We start from the raw sequence: 18,854 nt of genomic DNA, 5'->3' as shown, positions 1-18,854 counted from the left end.
TACAGTGGGATGCAACTGCAATCCACGGGGTGCACAAAAAAGCATAAATACTATGTAGACATCAGGATATAAGGAGACAACTGGGGGTTGACTGAGGTCTGCCTGAGGGTGCAGTGCACCCCTAAACATTACTGAAAATCCTTGCATTAAAAACCCAACACCAACATCAGCTGTGTTCGCCAAAACTGCCAGTTACAAAGGAGAAACCCTCCTTTTGAGATCTCCTTTTGAGATCTTTCTATAAAATCTTTCGAAATGTCTATTTTATTTCATCGTTGTAGCGCCACCCAGTGGCAGGTAAAGATGTTGCTGCCTTTCTTGGTCAAGCTGAGGGTAAGCGGACTTCATGCCCTGCCTTGTCAAAATGATGCATGCTACACACACATAGAGAGAGAGTATATATATATAGAGAGATAGATATAAGAATATAAATATATGTATATAGACATACAGTTAATGAAAAACAGTTTAGTACTGACTACATTTATGCGGCCTGTCTTTTTCTACTTGAAAATTGAGCTGTAAGAGTCCACAGGTTATGCATTGACAAGAGGAGCAGGGTTTATCATTTAATTCCCCACTGGGGCATTGCTGTTGTACCCTTGAGCAAGGTACTTAACCCACAATTGCCTCAGTAAATATATCCAGCTGCATAAAAGGATGAAATTGTAAGTCTATGTAAGTATCTGCTAAATGACAATGATGCAATAATGTAATGTATAAGTGACTCTGCAAGGCTTTTATAACAATAAAAGAATGTCATTAACTGCAAATATTGGATTTTGTCAGAATTGCACTGATTTAATTGTGTGCGTGCCATTGGCATGCAGATGTATAGCAGATGTATTTACTCTCAGTAAACAATTCCGTATTTAATCAACAAATGCAGAATGACAACACTCAATAATAATAAAAACAACGGGACTGGAACAAGTTCATGCTCATTTGGTTTATTGCATCCATATATCTGCTCATGTGGCTAACCTCCATCACCTCTGCACAATCAGCGCTGGTGCTCTCAAGCCAAATGCATAGGCCTCACATGGCGGCTTCTGATTGGGTTCTGGAGCATGATGTCACAGTAGAGGAATGGAACGTTCCCTGGAGGGGCTCCGGAATTTCCGCGCCAGACCGGCTACTCTGCTGCATCGGCGAGTGAAGGCAGCCTAGCGTAGGTGACAGTCCAGTAGTGCACGAAACGAGACCTGAGCTTGTGCTTGATGGAGTCGTGGTTGATCTTGGTGTTGATCTCCAGGTAATGGTGCCCTGAGCTGGTGAAGGCAGGCCAGGTGGCGGGGACCTTAGACTCACCTTTGTTGGGGTCACTGTGGAGGGTGCAGAGAAGGGGGGGTGAAGGGTCATACTGTGCATGCTAAATGTTTGGTAAATGTAAAATACCAAATTAAAGATAAGCAGATTTTTAATGTCAAAATATTCTAAATATTATATTGTTAGTAATTGTTAGAAAAAGGCATTGTATTTCTTGTTATGATTGCTATTTGCCTTTTCACATTCATTATGAGACAGATTTTTTTTTCATTTCTTGTCTTCTGAAAATATCATTCTGTAGAACTATGGAGAAGAAGGAAGAGGATAGAGGAAGTTTCAGTGTAGACTACATCTCTTTCTAGTGAAGATCTGGCTTGTGCAGTCGGAGTGGAGTTACCCAGTTCTAGCGAAGTTGGTCCAGTAGGCGATCATGTAACCAGAGACATCGCGGTGCCGGGGGAAGTAAGCCAGGGGCGTGGTGAAGGGCTTCCCAAAAACGTACTGCAGGTCCTCAGCGTGGTCGGCCCCCATCCAGCTGGGGAATCCTGGGATACGTGAGGGCACGGAGAAGACGTAGGAGTAGGTGCGTGCGGTCCTGGGTGGGGCGTGCGAGAGAGAGAGAGAGAGAGAAACAGCTCAAAAGAGGGAAAACTGTTGATCACCTTTCCGTTACCTCCCCCTCTGTACTCCACTCAATACAGAAACAGGTAAGGTTCACCTGGAGTTGTTAGCGTGCAGGTACAGGGCGGCCTGCGTGGGCACCAGGAAGATGTAGTCGGTCTCGATCTCCGCGACGGTCTGCTTGATGGTGGCCTTGCTGGGATCAGGCCCCCAGCTAATGGTGTACTCAGCGTAGGCACTGGCAGCCGCCTGCTCCCCCTTCTCCCTGGTCAGGGCAGTCAGCAGGTCCTGCACCACCGATCTGTTACAGAGAGGAGCCAGAGAACCAGGCTGAACTCAACAAGCAAGCTGAGAGCCTGCTCTCATCCTGCCTCTACCCTCCCTAAAAAAAGGCACGTCAAAATCTCAGAGGAGATATTTAAAAAAAAACAGCTGCTTTGAAAAAGATCAAAATTTACTGTATGTATCTGAGAGAAAAAAATGATTTCCACTTTCAGATATGTAAAATTTTGCAGGTATTACATCATGTAGCAGAAACACATTCAATAAATTCAATTAAAATTTGTACATGAAACTGGTACATGATTGATACATTGTATTCTATCTGGGCCTGGTATATTGTGTTGTATTGTATTTGGTATTGTATTGTAAAGATTTTGACATGTCTGAAAATGTATTCCTTGGTTTTTGCACTGTGTATATTTTCCCTTATATTGACATGGCCGTTTCTGCCTCTTTCCCGTTTTCAGGCCCGTGAGGATTTCCCAGCATGCTCGGTGGGCTCAGGGTATCTCGTGGGCAGACTCACGGCGGGGTGGGCTGCAGGGGCTGGTTGATGGAAGGGACGTCGAGGCCGGTGAAGATGTGGCCGTCCATGTTGTTGACCCCGGCGATGTAGTCAATGTCCGCGGCGTTGTGGAACAGGTTGCTGGGATCGTCGGGCAGGAAGTCCCCGTCAATGACAGGGGCGAGGAGCAGGTTGAAGACGAGCGGGTCTGAAGGCGGGGGGGCAGGAGGGAGGTGAGGAATGCAACAAGATCAGATGAGTCGTGTTCAGGGAAATGATAACTTTTCATTTACTGAACTGAGGTGATTCATGGTTAACGGGAATAGTTTTTACGCAAATCAACAATTGATGTGTTTTTTTTTTTTTATGGGAGGTTGACATGCAACAGCTGATTCACAGTGAAACGTAAGTGATATCTTTTCAATTCAAAAGCAGTTCACTTCTTTCATTCATGGTCACTCATGGTGATCACTGATCCTGCCACACTGAATAAATTGAATGTGGGTCTGATATGATGTGAAAGGCTGATTGAATCCGGGCCTCAGTCCCTGGGTTTTGGTGCTCCGCTTGCTGCGGCTTACTGGTGGGAGAGCCGTGCAGGCTGAGGGACCCAGCCAGAGTGAGAGCCACAGGGTCTGTGATCTTCAGGCAGGGCATCATCTTCTCATCTGTGGGACAGCCCACCTTTACAGCAATCTAAGACACACACACCCACACATGCACACACACACACACACATGCACACACACACACACACACACACACACACACACACACACACACACACACACCCACACATGCACACACACACACACACATGCACACACACACACACACACACACACACACACATGTACACACACGCATGTACGCGCGCACACACACACACACACACACACACACACACACACACACACACACACGCAAAAGAGACAGACACGCAGATTCAATTGATCAGGAGTCAATCAACATTTACCCTGATCCTAACCCACTCACTCCAAGTGCTCCTTTTGTTGAATCAACAAACTGGGTGAAAAAAAATTGTATATAAAAACAGTTTATATTGCATTTAAATGTGAGATAATTGTACAGGTGATACAGACATCCTTCCTAAAAGCATACCTCTTCCGCCAAGGCACGGGGGTTCCTGTTGACGGCCCAGGGGCTGAGGGCCACCCCGCTCTGAGAGATACCTCTGCGAATCAGCCCCTTGTTCTTTGGAGAGAGAATCTGTACAGGGAGAGACACACACACACACACACACACACACACACACACATACACACACACACACACACACACACTCAGTTTGTGGAGCTGGGTTTGTATTATTCAGTTCCAAGACTGGCTGTTCTTCCCTGGAGCCAGGCACTTCGCCTGAGCCATGCTAGTAAATATCCAGTTGTATAAACTGACAATATCTAAAATGCAGCGTGTCTGCCAACGAAATTCAATAAAACTTCCAGCTTTCAGTAGAGAGGCTCAGCCCCTGGATAATTCCTGTGCCCACCTCAATGACCAGGATGCCCTGGGGCAGAGTACTGACACCTGACCATAACGTGAAGGCCCGAAATGCCGGCCTACCTGGAAGTTAACGCTGGCAGCCCCAGCCGACTCTCCGAACACCGTGATGTTGTCAGGGTCCCCTCCGAAGGCCTTGATGTTCCTGTGCACCCAGGCGATGCCAGCGTGCTGGTCCCACAGCCCGTAGTTCCCTGCCATCAGAGAACACAGTCCTGTGAGCCAGCACTTTCCAGAAGGTTCTCCTACCCTGCAGGCTGTTGGCGCGGTCTCTGCTAGGCCCCAGTGGGGGGCACCCAAAGGGAGGACACCCCCTCAGACAGCACAGCTAATGTTGCTACATTACATTACATTACATTACATTAGCTATGTGTTCAGCGGCCACCCTAAACTACAGTGTCTCATGTAGCCATCATCCGTTTGCAGCCACAGATGTGAGCTTTGCGAATTTGGACACCGGCTCGTGATTGAAACGACTGTCACAGATTCAAGCAGCTGGATGGGAAAGCGTAGTGGGAAGGCAGGGTGGGACGCTGTCCTTGGGTCATCGCCATGGCAACACAGGCCCCCCCCCCCCCCCGCTCACCTGGCCCACTGGAGTCACCGCTGCTGAGGAAGCCCAGGGTTCCCACGCGGTAGCCGACCGTCACCACGATGACGTTGCCCCTGTCTGCGATCTCCTCCCCGCTGTACAGGTAGTTGTCCAGGAAGTTGGCGCCCATGGACCCCCCGACCAGGAAACCGCCGCCAAAGATGTAGACCATGACGGGCAGATGGGTGGACACTGTGGAGAGGAGGCGGGGCATGAGACACTCAAGAGCAGGGGGGCAGGGCTGAATTGCTTGCTCTGGTAACTTTTCTACTGAAAGTATGCTGTGAAGATAGAACATTTAGCCAGCACCTGCATCTGTTTATATGTTTAGTATGTGTTAATTATTCACATACATGCATGCATACATACATGTACATAGCTGTGTGAATATGACTGAACAAGTCCCATCAGACATCTTTACATGACATAATCAACCAACTGCTGAAAATAGTGACTTACCTGACATTTCACACCCCATAGTACGGTGATAGATTTATATACAGACAGACAGACAGAAAGGTAAATACATGGAGTAGGTCCTGTAGATGGTGTAGATGCATTATATCGATGGAGAAGGTGCAGTATATAGACGCGATATGTATTGAAGATGGAGTAGGTAGATACTCAGAGTAGTTGCTATAGAGAGAGTACCAGATCGGCCCTGAGGGACCCAGATGTTCAGGTAAAGACAGTCCTCGCTGCCTCTGGTATCAGTCTGGGTGAGAGTCACCTGCAGACACCTCTTCCGAAACTCTGTGGCCTTCAGCACTCCTGCAGAGAGGAACAGATAAGGCTTCTGTCAAAGACCTCTGCTAAAATATAACATTTAAAGATTAAAAATAAAAATGTCACTACTGCGTATATCATAAATTATTTTACTTGCAACTTTCATAGATGTGTATATCTATTAGATTGTCAAAATTATACAGATTCTAAAAAGTTTCCATTTAACTGCAAACACAGAAATACATACATGGCATGCATTTTGGCATTTATTTTTAATTATTGTACATTTAGCACCATATTTGCTGGATAAGTTACTTTTTGCCACAGACCCTAGTGGAGCCCTTTATTGATGGGGAATGTGTTTGACTGCACTCGGCTCAGTGTGGCAGCTGCACTGACCTTGCCAGCCAGGGTGGGGCTGGGGCTTCTCGAAGCGTCCCGGTTGAGCCGCGAAGGGGACCCCCTTGAACACGTCCATGTAGCGAGACAGTCCCAGACGGTGGTTTGTCCCCTCTACCATGCCTCCCTCGGTGTGCACCACTCCCAGCTACAGGCGCACACACACACACGCACACACACACACGCACACACACACACACACACACACACACACACACAAACATCAGCTTATGCAGAAAATATATTTTACATTGAAGTAACCCACTTTTAAAATAAGTGGGTTACTTCAATGTAAAGCTTACTTAGAGATTCAAATGTATAATTTTGTTTAGAACTATTAAAAATTGTAATCAGAACAATTGTAAAAAAACAGAATATAAATTTGACAATGGATCTCAAAATATTGAGAGTCAATGGGGGTGGCATTTGGAAATGTTTTGTCTGTCCACCTGTACATTTTCCCTGGGTTTTGTTTTCTCGCTGAAGAAGTGAGCCAGCAGGTCAGGCTTCAGCTGAGGGTCTGCGTTGCGTAAGGACTGCATGTTTGACCCCCGTATGCGGTGCTCTAACAGCTGCGATGTTCGCACGCAATATTCCAACACATGATGTTCCTTACAGAAAAAAACACTCAAGGTCCTTCACTGTTTGTTTGTGTGAGTTTGTGCAGGTGGGTGTGTCTCTGTGCACCTATGAGTGCCCTGAAAAGGTGTTGACCATAATCTGTTTTAGTTAGTTAGTCTGACTGTTACATATGACCTCAGCGTCATACCATCTTTACACTTTATCTTTACACTTTTTTAAAGCGCATTCGTTTTAAAGCACATTTTGCTGAAATTTACTCACATCAACAAATCAGTATCAGTAAGGTTCATCCAAGGCTGTTCTCTCAAAAAGTTTATATAATTTCATAAATAACATTTAACATCTGAATTAACTTTAATTTGTTTTTTTGAAAGCAAGCAAAATCTATTCAAAAGAGAATAAAAGGGAAAATGTTATATTTAAAATCAATTTAGTATCTGAATTTTTGTGGGGTTTTTTTGAAAGAAAAAAAATGTATTTCAAAATTAATCAAAGGGAAGACGCTAAACTGTATATCCTAAGCAGACACCAAACTTGTGGTGGTCAGAAGACACATTTTTAAACACATTACTTCCACCAAAACAAAACTCTCTCCCTGGGGGTGTTATTTTCCTCACAGAAAAACCCAAGATTCAATTTACGAAGGCAAATCAATGGTGAGTGACAGACAGCAGATATGCCTGTAAACGCTCACCTTCTCTTCCTTCACCTGCATGAATTCTGAAATGTATCATTAATAAAGACTTACGGTAGCTGCAGATGCAGACCCCAGACACAGGGCAACTGCCAGCACAATCTCCAGCATGGCTATAGCAGACGCGAGCTGTCAGAGAGGGGCACCCTTCACCTGGCTATTTATACCTGAGCCTGGCTGCATCGGTCAATGCCGATACACTATCACTGTACAAGTTTAACCACAGGTGCTTAACCTTGATCGAGGTTCGAGCTGGAACCACAGTGCATAACGTGGCGTCCTGTTCATGGAGAGAGATGCACACACGCACACACACTCAGATTCACACACTCATACACACACACATACACTCAGATTCACACACTCATATACACACACACACACACACCACTTCATTGGCCCTCGTGGTGAAATGTCCAGCATGTCCAGATGGACAGCAAAACAGCAGGCAGTTTAGGCAACCCACAGCCAAGATGGCACTGCCTGTAAACCTAATCCTTTCATTGACACAGGATTGCACAGTATTGCAAAGATGGACCAGCCCTCTTGACCAAGGAGAGCAACCGTGACCTAAGCTGCTGAATGGCATAAAAACGATTCATACCCTCAACCCATAAACCAGGGCTATTTGCCTTCATTTTAGATGGTGCACATGATCCATTTACCAGTTTTACCAAAGTATTATACCGTATGTGCATAATCAATGCAGATAGATTCCTCATATCTGCACAGCTACTGACCAACAGTATATATATTTGGTTTACTTGTCCAGAATTTGTTTAAGAATTGCTATAAATGTAATAAAATCCCTAAGGAATCCCAGCTGAACTTAACCTGGTTAATATGACCATCATCAAGGTGCTTCATTCACTGTCTGCCTGGTACTTCCCTGATGGCATGTGACATGCTGGAACTGTAATTCAGTGGAAACATGCACAACAATCAACATTTCAAATTTTATTTACTGCTTTTCTACCACAGCAGAAATGGAAAAAGTAGAAAAGAATTGCTGCATTTCTATTTTCCAAAAACAGAAAACTCATCAGCTGAAACAGTGATTGACAGAGATACTGAAATGCTGCAGCCCGGTTTTGCTGAAGATGATGTTTTTTCGGGATTCACATGTAGTCCAGGATCTCTGTCTCCATCTCGTTGTCGCTCCCTTCAGATGGCTGAAATTCTTCCTCATCTTCCTCCTCCTCTTCTTCCTCCTCCTCGTCGTCACTGTCCTGGTCCAGGGCAGCGCGGCCCCGTGCTGCATGCTGGGGCTTACTGGGAAACAGAGCTGCAGCACAGAGACACGCATGAATACACACACACACACACACACACACACACACACACACACACACACACACACAAACACACACACACACACACACTCACACACACACACACACACACACTCACACACACACACACACACACAAACACACACACACACACACACTCACACACACACACACACACACACAAACACTCACACACACTCACACACTCTCACACACACACTCTCACACACACTCTCACACACACTCTCACACACACTCTCACACACACACTCACACTCACAAAGACACATACACACACACGCAAACGCACACACACACACACACGCACACACACACACACACGCACACACACACACACGCACACACACACACACACACACACACACACACACGCACACACACACACACACACACACAGTCAGAGGCAGTCAGCAGCAGTCAGAGACGGTCAGAGGCAGTTAGCAGCGGTCAGTGACGGTCAGCAGCGGTCACCTGGTCTCGAGGAGCGGATCGTTTGCTTTATCATGCTGCACATGATGTCCCTCAGCTCGTCCGCTGTCCTGGGCAGACACCAGCCGTCCCGCTCGTTACACTCCTCCTCCGAGCCGTCATTCCGCTGGATTATCTTCTTAATGCTGCAAGGTAAGGCAATATTACAGCAGACCTGAGCACCGTCGACATCAGCATGCATGGGGGGTGAAACATGCTGCTGTACATTCCTGTTGAGTGTGCTGAATTCCTGTGAAGTTTCCAGGGAAGCGGTTATTCAGGGCAGGAACAGACCATACCCACAGAACAGACTCTCAGCCTTTGTTTTAATAAAGCAGCTATTGCGTTCGAGATTCAAAACCCTCACTTTAGTGAACAACACCTTTGCTTACAGCAGTGTGGCGTAGTGGTAATGAGTTGGGCTCATAACCGAAAGGTTGCCGGTTTGATTCCCTGCTGGGGCGGTGCTGCTGTGCCCTTGGGCAAGGTACTTAGTCTAGAAATGCCTCAATAAATATCCAGCTGTATAAATGAATAATATGTAAAACTGTAACCTATGTAAGCCATTCTGGATAACAGCATCTGCTCATGACAATAATGTAATGTAATGTAATATGTAATGGTTCCTAGTAACATATGACCTATGATGTCATAATGCGAGATCTTACCTCTCCACATCCAAGTCACAGAGCTGATAAAACATCTGTCTGTACGGAGGCAGCGTTCCCTCCCGGAATATGTAGGAAGATTCCTGTACAGGGAAAGCCCAGGGAAACACTGAGAAGCTGAGCGGAGGAAATAGAAATAAAAAACCTCCAAATCTAAACAGTGAATGCTGTCCTTATATACCACCGAAACTCTCAGACAGATACAGATTCTCTTTCCCTACATAAATCGGCATGCCAATATTATTCTGTTTTTCCAGTCATGTCAAACAGTGTAACAGCCGGTAGAGGAAGAGTACAGTGAACGCTGTCCTTCTGTGCGACTGATATTCTCAAACTGAGATACAGCAATCAAAAAAATCCTTTCATTTTATGGTCAATATTCGGCATCTTATTTTCTTCTCTACATTCTGTTTTTTCATGGTGATACGAAACAGGGTAGCGTAAGGGGAGGAAGTAGAGAGGCACGTACTTTCAGCTTGTACCTAGGGGGGGCAGGCTTTCGCCCCGACGTCCCAGCCTCCTGGGTGATCTCTCGCACGCTTGCGGCCTGGGGCACTGCAACACACACACACACACAAACACATGTTACTGACCCACGTGTCGGCTACATAACAGCGAGAGCATTGTATTCAGAACTCTGTGGTCATTCAGGACTCCTCCTGCCCGCCTCCCACCCCACTGACACACCCTGCTACTGACCGGCCTTGTTGACAGTGGTGGGTAAGCTGTAGTTGTAAGTGCTCCGCTTGGCTTTCACAGGCAGTTCATTGGGAGTGTAACCTGAAGAGGCAAGAGGAAGAGTAACAGTTAGGCAGCACTTACAGTGGTCAAAAAGTGAGTCAGCTGAAAAAGGAAGGCATGAGTGCACTGACTCCTGGATCTGTGACCAGCAAAATTATCCAAAACGACTTACAGGTGAGGTAGAGTACAACAAATGCGAAAAACCATAAGGAGTCAACAATATTAGAAGCGCTGCATGACCAGGTTTCAATGGTTGGCCAGGCAAGGTACAAACTTGGGACACGGGACAAATGTACACATTTGGTGAGTACAAATGTGTGGGACATGGGATTCCACTGTTTTTAAGCACACCCTGTCCTGACCCCCTGCCGTACCGTGCTTCATCCCGCAGCGGATCCGGAAGTCCAGCACCTGGTAGGCCTTGGCCTCTGGCCTCTTCCTTGGGTCGTAGCCGAACCTCACCCACAAGCTCCTCCACGGTCCGGTCAGCTGGTGCAGAGAGCCAAAAAAACTCCCAATCACTACTGTTCATCACCATGAGAGTCTTCACCCCCAAAATCACCCATTCACTCCTGTTCATTGAGAGCCTTCACCCCCAAAATCACCCATTCACTCCCAATTCCAGAACATGCGTGTTATGCACCGATTAAAAAACACTCACTACTCTGGGCCTTCCAAAGCATCAGAACATCTCTGTATCAGCTCACAGCTCCCTTTATTTTATAGAGGAATACTTCCTTGTGATTGCAGACAGAAGGCTGGAGACTACAACAGCTGTTTGAAAAATGTGATGTTTTCTCAACGTTTATGGAACGTTTACACGTGAAAAGGAAGGTCAGCTCACAGTGTGCTCTTACTTCTGGCTGCTGCCAGGTGACACATTGGCAGGGACTTGGTAACAGCATTTCTTCTACAGAAAAAGGGCAGTAGCTGCCACCTGGCACAGCTCTCCACTGCCTCACCATGTAACACCACCCACTCTGATATCCCGCCATCTTACTTTTAACGGGGCAAATGATATGACATTGGGCCTTTCCTGTCCTAACAAAATTGTATTAGAGAGGGGCGTCTTTCTTTGTTTTCAGTTTGGAGTTCACTGATTGGCCAGCACCATGGCAACTGCTGCGCTCCCCCTCCCTCTCTGTGTCTCACCATGTAATACGCCATGTACGGCAGGAGGAGCTTCAGCTTGTCTGGGTGGATGTCCAGGTTGGCCTTGACCGCGTTGCGGGACCAGACGGGTCTCCTCTCAAACATCTGTTCAGAGGAGGAAGTGGTTATACAGGTGACCCAGAACTGGGGTGCAAGCCATATTCCAACATCCACAGGCCCGGCTAAGCAGGTACTGGACGTTGATTCAGTCAGCAGGTGCGTTAGAGATAAGACAAGAGTGCATGCAAGGACTTCCCTGTTTCCCCCCCCTTGTGTCATCGGAAAAAATGGCTCAGTGCTGCAACTGAAATCACTGAATAACTTTTCCTGGAAATGAATGGGTAGCTGTAGAGAAAAGTCATGTGACGCAACAGGTCTTGGGAAACTGTCGTGTTTTGAGAATTCTCAGAGGCATATCATTTTGGCCACTTTGGGTGCTAACAGTGGCAATGAGCCACAGTGAAATCATGGAAAATACAGCCAGTGATGAGATTGGAAAAACAGACAGAGGATCATTAGACCAAAAAGACATTCATGAAAGTCTATGCAAGTGTGAAACTGGAAGGGTCTGTGGCAACCTTATATGCAAACAAAATCTGCTGATGTGGGATGATGTCATTCTATGGACACCCACAGCAGCCATGGGATTTCAACATCCAGAGCCACTGAGCACACTTGTAGTCATCCTCAATATTAGCAATTCTGTGATGAATTCTGCACTCAGATCAAGCCTCGTAACATAACGAGAATGAACCAAAGGACAGTGCCTGACCAACCTGACTGGGACACAGGGACACAGGGCTACCTGGGGCTACCTGGGCAGGAACGCACCTGTCTCATTTCCTCCTCGGCTTTGGTCTCACTCGGGTGCACACACACACGCTTCCAGTTCCGCACCGCCGCCTCCAGGGGCTCCTGAGGCACCTCCTTCTCATCGAAATTGACGAAGATGGCATTGTGGGAGCGGCGGGCACGGCTCAGCCCAATCAGGTTCTCACTGGACACCATCGGAGAGGCGTAGCCTTCTCTGAACAGGTGGGGAAACGGGGGGGGAGAGAGAGAGTGAGAGAGATGGAGAGAGGGAGAGGCAGAAAGAGAAAAAGAGAGCGAGAGAGAGAGAGGTTGAAGGGAGGACAAGGCCATCACCTGCAACAGGGCCCATCACGCCCACTACTCATCACAGGTGTGTTCTAGAACACCCTTTAGCCGCAGGCGTACCTGTGCTGCACCTCGGGACGGTAGTAGTAGTCCACGGGATTATCCAGGCGGGAGAAGATGGGTGGGGGGATGTACAGGGGCACGTCTTTGTCGAAAAACTCTTTGTTCTCGGGTTGGCGTAGCAGGATTTTGTCGTACAGGGACGTTTGTGTGCCGTCTGCCTCTGTGTGAACTGCAAGGTACTGAAAGTCCCCCATACCTGCAATGCAAGAATATAATTTTGTAGCATAAAACAACATACTGTACAGATACGCACAGCTACAGGCAGCTATTTTTTTTAATGGAATATCAGCAACGAGGGCGACGTACACAAGAAGAGCGCTCCTTACCCTGGAATTTGTAGGTCGTCCCAATATGTCCCACGACCTCCATATCGACCCGCGCGTCTGCGCCGCTTCCCCTGCGCCGCCGCCGCCGCACTCGCAGCAGCAGGCTGGTGGAGGGGAAGCGGTTCCCGCAGAGCGGGTGACTGTACGGGTCCCGCGGCCGGTAGTTCAGCTCCAGCCGCCGGGCAGGATCAGCATAGGTCTGCGGCAAATAACCCAAAACGCTACCTTTCATTTCATTTCGAGAGCATGCCGATGCATCCAAACCATTAGAAATATTATGCAAATTTTATGAAAATCTCGGAGTAAACTTTAAAAGCATATATTGTTCCATACATTGCATCCTATGCACGGGCATCAGTGAACAGCACCGGCCGCTATGCTGATGCACTGATTTCTGTAGCATCTCATTTTGAATGCTCACAGGTTAGCCATCATGATGGACGGATCTGTACAGCGCTTGCTCTAAAATGATTCCCGTACACACTTAAGCGGCTACAATTGATGTCATAACACACACAAAGCAAATACAGACTGACATAATCTATATGACGGACAGTTACTTCCCAGCTAGCTATCCAAGACAGAAGCTATCGTGGTATTCTGCTTTGGTAAATAAACCTTTCCATTTGCTTCGCCGACTAGCTAACTCGCACTCAAAGCAAAACTGTCGATCCGCACAGTTGACTCGTTAAAGGGCTCACCTTGGACACCCCTTTCTCACCCCCAACCGTCTCCAGCATCTTGTCCACATTGTTGACAAATCCCGGATACTCCACGCACACGAGTTTGCACTCGTGCTGCAGGTCCAGAACTGCCGTACTGCCAGGGGTTGCACCCGAAGCGCCCGCGATTTCCGATCTCTCCGCTTCCGCGGTCTCCTCCATTTCGATGAATGGTCCCGAACTTGCTATTTCCCAGTTTCACCTCGAAGTGTTTTTTTAACGTTTATTTTAACATTTGGCAGTAATAACTCGCACGTCTCACCTTTCGGCGAAATCCTTCGTGTGAGTCCGTACGCAAAACAAATCCGACCGGAAATTGTATCCAGCCCACTTACAGTTCCAGTGTAAAGGTAAGAATACATACTGGTAATTTTGTATCACAACATACACAGTTCAATAAAGATTGTTACGTAAAATGTCAACATGCAAACGAAACGTAATTACAAAATAGATTGTTAATTTGATGGAGATTGTACCAGGTAGGTGGAATTTCTTTTTGCTATTTTAAAACGGAAAGGGACACGATAGAGTGTTACACTAAGACTGTGACTCGCACATCCAAAGAAAGCGAGAAGCGCAGAGGGTTACGAAGCGCGCGTGTTGCTAGATGTCGATTAACCAGTGACAGTCTAATCTTAAAAAGTTAATCAAACTGCAATAAATCAGAAAAATACATGTATCTACATATACATGTGCATACCGTGCATTTACATAGATTAGAATTAGTCTACACGGGTTAGTTAATCGATTTTATTTATCGCAACACGATTGGTGGGTTTCAAGTAACATCATCTGCAATTAAGATAGATGAGATCCACTTCCACTTAGCGTCTTCTAAATGCCAATAATGTAATGTAATGCTGTCAATTTCGAATACTGTTACAATCCTTTATGTGGGTGTCTACAGAGATTGTCCACAGGGGGGCAGTAGATGACCAGTTTGAAAAGTCTGTTCATTGGTATGCATTAGTTTGCCAGAAAAAAAATTATAGATATGTAGCATAGATTTTTAAAATAGAGCTGTTCAGAAGTAATTTGTTTCGCTGTGTCACGTAAATCTAAGACACATCTCTAACTTTTTCATTCCTGGACTGATAGTTTGAATGCATCTGATCACTCACTGGTCACTGTAGCCGGATTACACCGAAGTTCCTGTGCTGTATTTGGACATGGAGTTTGTGAGGAGGGGGCCTAAGACAGCTACCTGTCCCTCACAGTTCAGTCTAATCTTCCACGGGGAGGGGGGGGGGGGGTGGTCTGTCCCAGCGTGAGAGAGAAGGTGAGGCCACATACCGTCTCACGTTCTGCACAATCACGTCTTAGCATTGTGACAACAACGACCCTGCCCTTAATTCCCGTGTAAATACACCCTGTCCTCCTCCCAGATTTGCCTTCCCCCAGCTCACCGCGGCACTCCAGAGTCCTTCAGAGGTTCAGAGGCGCTGCTATTTGCATGGGAAGTCGCTCTGCCCAAGCAGTGGAAACCCTGCAGCTACCGTTTGCATTTAGGGCCCTGCCAAGATGTGTGATGCAGCAGGATGAGCAGGTACCCTGCCAAGCTACATCAGTATAAAGGATGGAAATCTCTGTGGGGGGGGGGGGGGGTAGCAGGTTACATAGCATTTTCATGAAGCAGGCAAATCTGATTACGACAGGTAGTAAAGCTAAAGCGATCAAAACCGTTTAGACCACACAGTGACCCCTGACCTCGGCTGGCCTCCACTTTGGTAGATATAGGACTCCGTGATTGTCTGTGTGGATGCTGTCAATTGGTGTGCCCACTATCGGAAAGATTGTCATGTTGAGCTGGAGGATAGGAAGCAGTTCTTTTAAGGGGATTAAAGATGAAGTTTGGTGGTTCTGGATGGGAGTTTTTGAAAAAGAAGTGAAGGTACTGAACATGAAATTCCCTGGTGAAAAATCTTACAAAGTAAGAAAAAAAAACTCAGGTTTGTTTCTGGGCTCCAACCCTAAAAATCTAGCCAACCAAAGTATTTTTACTTTGAATTGAACAAAACGAAAATAAAGAACCAGACCATCCACCCTACTCCAATATACCTAACACTTAATAATTTGTAATTAATCATCAACCATTAAGTTTGTGACATTTTCATTTAGAATTTCTATTTAGTTTTACCAGTGCCTGTATTATGCTGAGTCATGAGTGTGCCTGATTCTCATACCACAGCTGCATTTGAAAGGTAAAGCATAAACACCAAGGGTAACATGAGTCAACGGCAGCACTTTAGACAGTATAAAGTTTCAAATTAATCAGAGACACAGAAAAGAGGATGTAGATCTGTGTTGCTCTGACTGAACAGCAATTATTGCATCTTTGAACCCAAGGTATATAAAATTACATATATGTCTTATGTTTTAAAATGTATTGAAATGTATGTTCATTATGTTTTAGGTTTCGTGCTTATTGTTTATTGACCTAATTGCCACAGTTGCTTCAGAACAAATGGAAATATGACTTTGCTATTTAAATAAATGTTGCAGCTCTGTGGTGGAGGATGCGGAGAAATGTCTTAAAACTCTCTCTGTTCCCCTGTGCTTTGAGTGCCAGAAACACCAACGCACTGATACTGCAGAGTGAGTACCATGTCTCTGCTCCGACGTCCTTAAATGCCTCCTGGTCATGTGACTTTAACAAGGGTGGCATGAGGTGACAAGAAAACAACAGCTGAACGGTTCTTTTTTTTTTTTTAATCTGTGAGTTTTGCGCTTTCCCATTGACAGAGATGTTTTGTAGCTGGCCGACCTCTGGCCAGAGTGTCATTCAGGGGCGTTGCCATGGCAGCTCTTACTCGGTCGGTAGATCAGAGATTGCGTGGTGTTTTGCTTATATGGCACCTCTGCGAAAGTGGAGGTTATCGGCAGGGGGCAGAAACAGAGATGCACAGTTTAATTTTATTTATCACTGCTCCCATTTCCATTTTATGGCTGGCCCTGTGACTGCAGACAGTAGGCTCGGACGCGTGTTGGTTGGCTCTCTGACAGCTGGTCTCAAAGCTGACATCAGTGCTCAGGGCTGTGTCATTTTGTTTCCTGTGGATGGGTGAAGACAAAAAAAAGAAAAAAAAAAAAGAAAGAACGCTGAAATTCATCATGTGGAGGATTTATTTTTGGTGAGCGACAGCATTTTTAATAGCCTGGCCTGCCGCGCTTCTCAGAGAGGGCCGATAAGGAGTTAGTACTTCCTGTTCCCTGTTATGAAACTCCGTGCTTTGAGGCCGTGGAGCTGAGGGGTGGTGGACTGGGAGTGACAATCTGTCGGGCCGAATGTGGGACCTCGCTCTGCCTCTGCGTGTGTTCGGGAGCCCTGTGCCTCCCTGATTACCCTCAGGACGGGCGCTATCTCTGCGCCCCTCTGCTCACTCCTCCCAGCTGCGCGGCGCTGGCGTCCTGGCCGTTACGGCAGGCTCACCCCTGATAAGGCTATCACCTCCTCACTCTCTCCTCCGGCCGGCCCCTACTAGGCCCGCAAGGCCCCAGATTTCACTGCGCCGGCTCTCTCTCTTTCTCTTTCAGCTCCCCTCTCTCCACTGTCCCTCACTATCCTGTCTCTCTCTTCCCCTCTCCCTCCATCCCTCGGCCGTAAACCCGCCGCCCTTCAGCTGACAGGGCGGCGTTTTGCGGGGCAATGCCATATTTGGCGATGGGCGCATGGCAGCCGGCAAAGATGGCCGCCATCCTTGTCACTCCAGCTGCGGGGCACACTCTTCCCCTCCCCCCCTCTGTCTGGTAACTGCCACTCACCCGCTATCAACGCCCGGCCGCTGCCGCACGTGCTCCCTGACACGTTTCCTGTGTCCACGCTCCTGCTTCCCTCTGTGTCGTCTCTCGGTTTCGTTGTGGCCGGGATTGCCACGTGATCTGTGACACTGGCAGGATGTGGAGCGGCAGCCAAAGTGCCGGGCTCCACACCCCCGAGGCCCGCAGATTCTAATCCCGGGTGGGACTCTGCTTTTCTTACACTCAGCAAAGGGCTTGGGCTTTCCCTGCCCAAATCCAGCCATGTCGATGGTTAGCACAATGCACAAGGTGCTGTAATGTACGCCATGGAAGACGCCCTGGCTAATGCAGGTTGCTAAGTAAATAAAGTGTTTTTAGAAAAACAATGCAATTACTCTCCGCCCCTGGGTCCTTTTGGTGATTGTATTCATATTCTGCAAAGCAGAACTCACATAACATGCCTAACTTTGCAGTTTATTTTGTTGTCTTCAGTTATTGTTTTCATGGTTTGGGGCTCTCACAAAAAGTTGTTGCACATTTTACAATTTCTGTAACTTACAGGTCGTCAAAAAAGGGCAAAAACTGAAGTTGGTGGAGAAATGAACATGTTCTGTCTCTGTTCATTTCACTGCTAAAACTTGCTTTGGATGGAGAAAGCACATATTGTAGGCTGAGTTTTACTGTGCTTTGGAGGAGATGTGTGAACATTTATCTTGCAGAAAGGGAATATCACAGTGAGCTGTCTGTGGTTTTACTTTACGGCAGGCCTGTACTCGAGTGCAGCTATAACTTCGGTTGGCCACTTTACACGAAGGACAATCAGCCCTTTGGATTTAAATAATGATTGAGCCTTATCTCCCCACTGTCTGTAATCAGAGAGTATTTGGCTGTGTGGCCGGCTTGTGCCTCTCCCCGCCCCGTTCTACCTCCCTGCGGGTGGCAGGGGCCGGCGATCTCAGGCTATCTGTAACGGCAGCACATCTCTCTTGCCATAAAACACATCACAAGCGCTCCGGTGCACAGCTCACCCAGGTCATATCTCTCAGCCCCGTATGGTTTTGTGTAGTAGCCGCAGGACATTGGAATGCTGCTCTCTGAACGTTCACTTCCGATTACAGCACATATGTTATGTTACATGACCAATGTTAGAAAAAAGCTTTGCCACTGACTGGCTGATTGGTTGGCTTGTTAAGAAATGCCAGTTTCTGGTCACTGGGAGTTGTGTACATTTTTCATTTCTTACTGGCAGTTTAAAAACTAACCGTGAAACTTTTTCCCACAGCGGTGAGCAATTGGCAATCAATATTTGGCAGA

The 18,854-nt window shown here is 46.9% G+C and overlaps 2 protein-coding genes across 2 annotated transcripts; both read right to left on the bottom strand.

Moving 5' to 3' along the window:
• Positions 1-984: 984 nt before the first annotated feature.
• Positions 985-7,332, bottom strand: LOC118777760 (bile salt-activated lipase-like). Its single transcript, XM_036528902.1, has 11 exons — positions 7,246-7,332; positions 5,916-6,063; positions 5,442-5,561; positions 4,785-4,982; positions 4,262-4,392; positions 3,800-3,907; positions 3,259-3,373; positions 2,699-2,885; positions 1,988-2,191; positions 1,667-1,864; positions 985-1,325 (listed from the first exon to the last, which is right to left on the bottom strand). Exons 1-11 carry the CDS (start codon positions 7,300-7,302, stop codon positions 1,136-1,138), a joined length of 1,656 nt encoding a protein of 551 aa, XP_036384795.1. The 5' UTR covers positions 7,303-7,332; the 3' UTR covers positions 985-1,135.
• An 828-nt stretch (positions 7,333-8,160) lies between these two features.
• gtf3c5 (general transcription factor IIIC, polypeptide 5) lies at positions 8,161-14,101 on the bottom strand. Its single transcript, XM_036529561.1, has 11 exons — positions 13,782-14,101; positions 13,081-13,279; positions 12,752-12,950; positions 12,365-12,560; positions 11,534-11,638; positions 10,756-10,870; positions 10,340-10,420; positions 10,110-10,195; positions 9,641-9,723; positions 8,976-9,118; positions 8,161-8,476 (listed from the first exon to the last, which is right to left on the bottom strand). The coding sequence occupies exons 1-11, from the start codon at positions 13,962-13,964 to the stop codon at positions 8,310-8,312; spliced, it is 1,557 nt and encodes a 518-aa protein (XP_036385454.1). The 5' UTR covers positions 13,965-14,101; the 3' UTR covers positions 8,161-8,309.
• Between the last annotated feature and the right edge of the window lie 4,753 nt (positions 14,102-18,854).

This window comes from Megalops cyprinoides, chromosome 5 (assembly GCF_013368585.1).
Source record: "Megalops cyprinoides isolate fMegCyp1 chromosome 5, fMegCyp1.pri, whole genome shotgun sequence".
In the NCBI taxonomy this organism is placed as follows: domain Eukaryota; kingdom Metazoa; phylum Chordata; class Actinopteri; order Elopiformes; family Megalopidae; genus Megalops; species Megalops cyprinoides.
The sequence above is the reverse complement of the archived record's forward strand: the minus strand, read 5'-3'. Positions and strand labels throughout refer to the sequence as shown.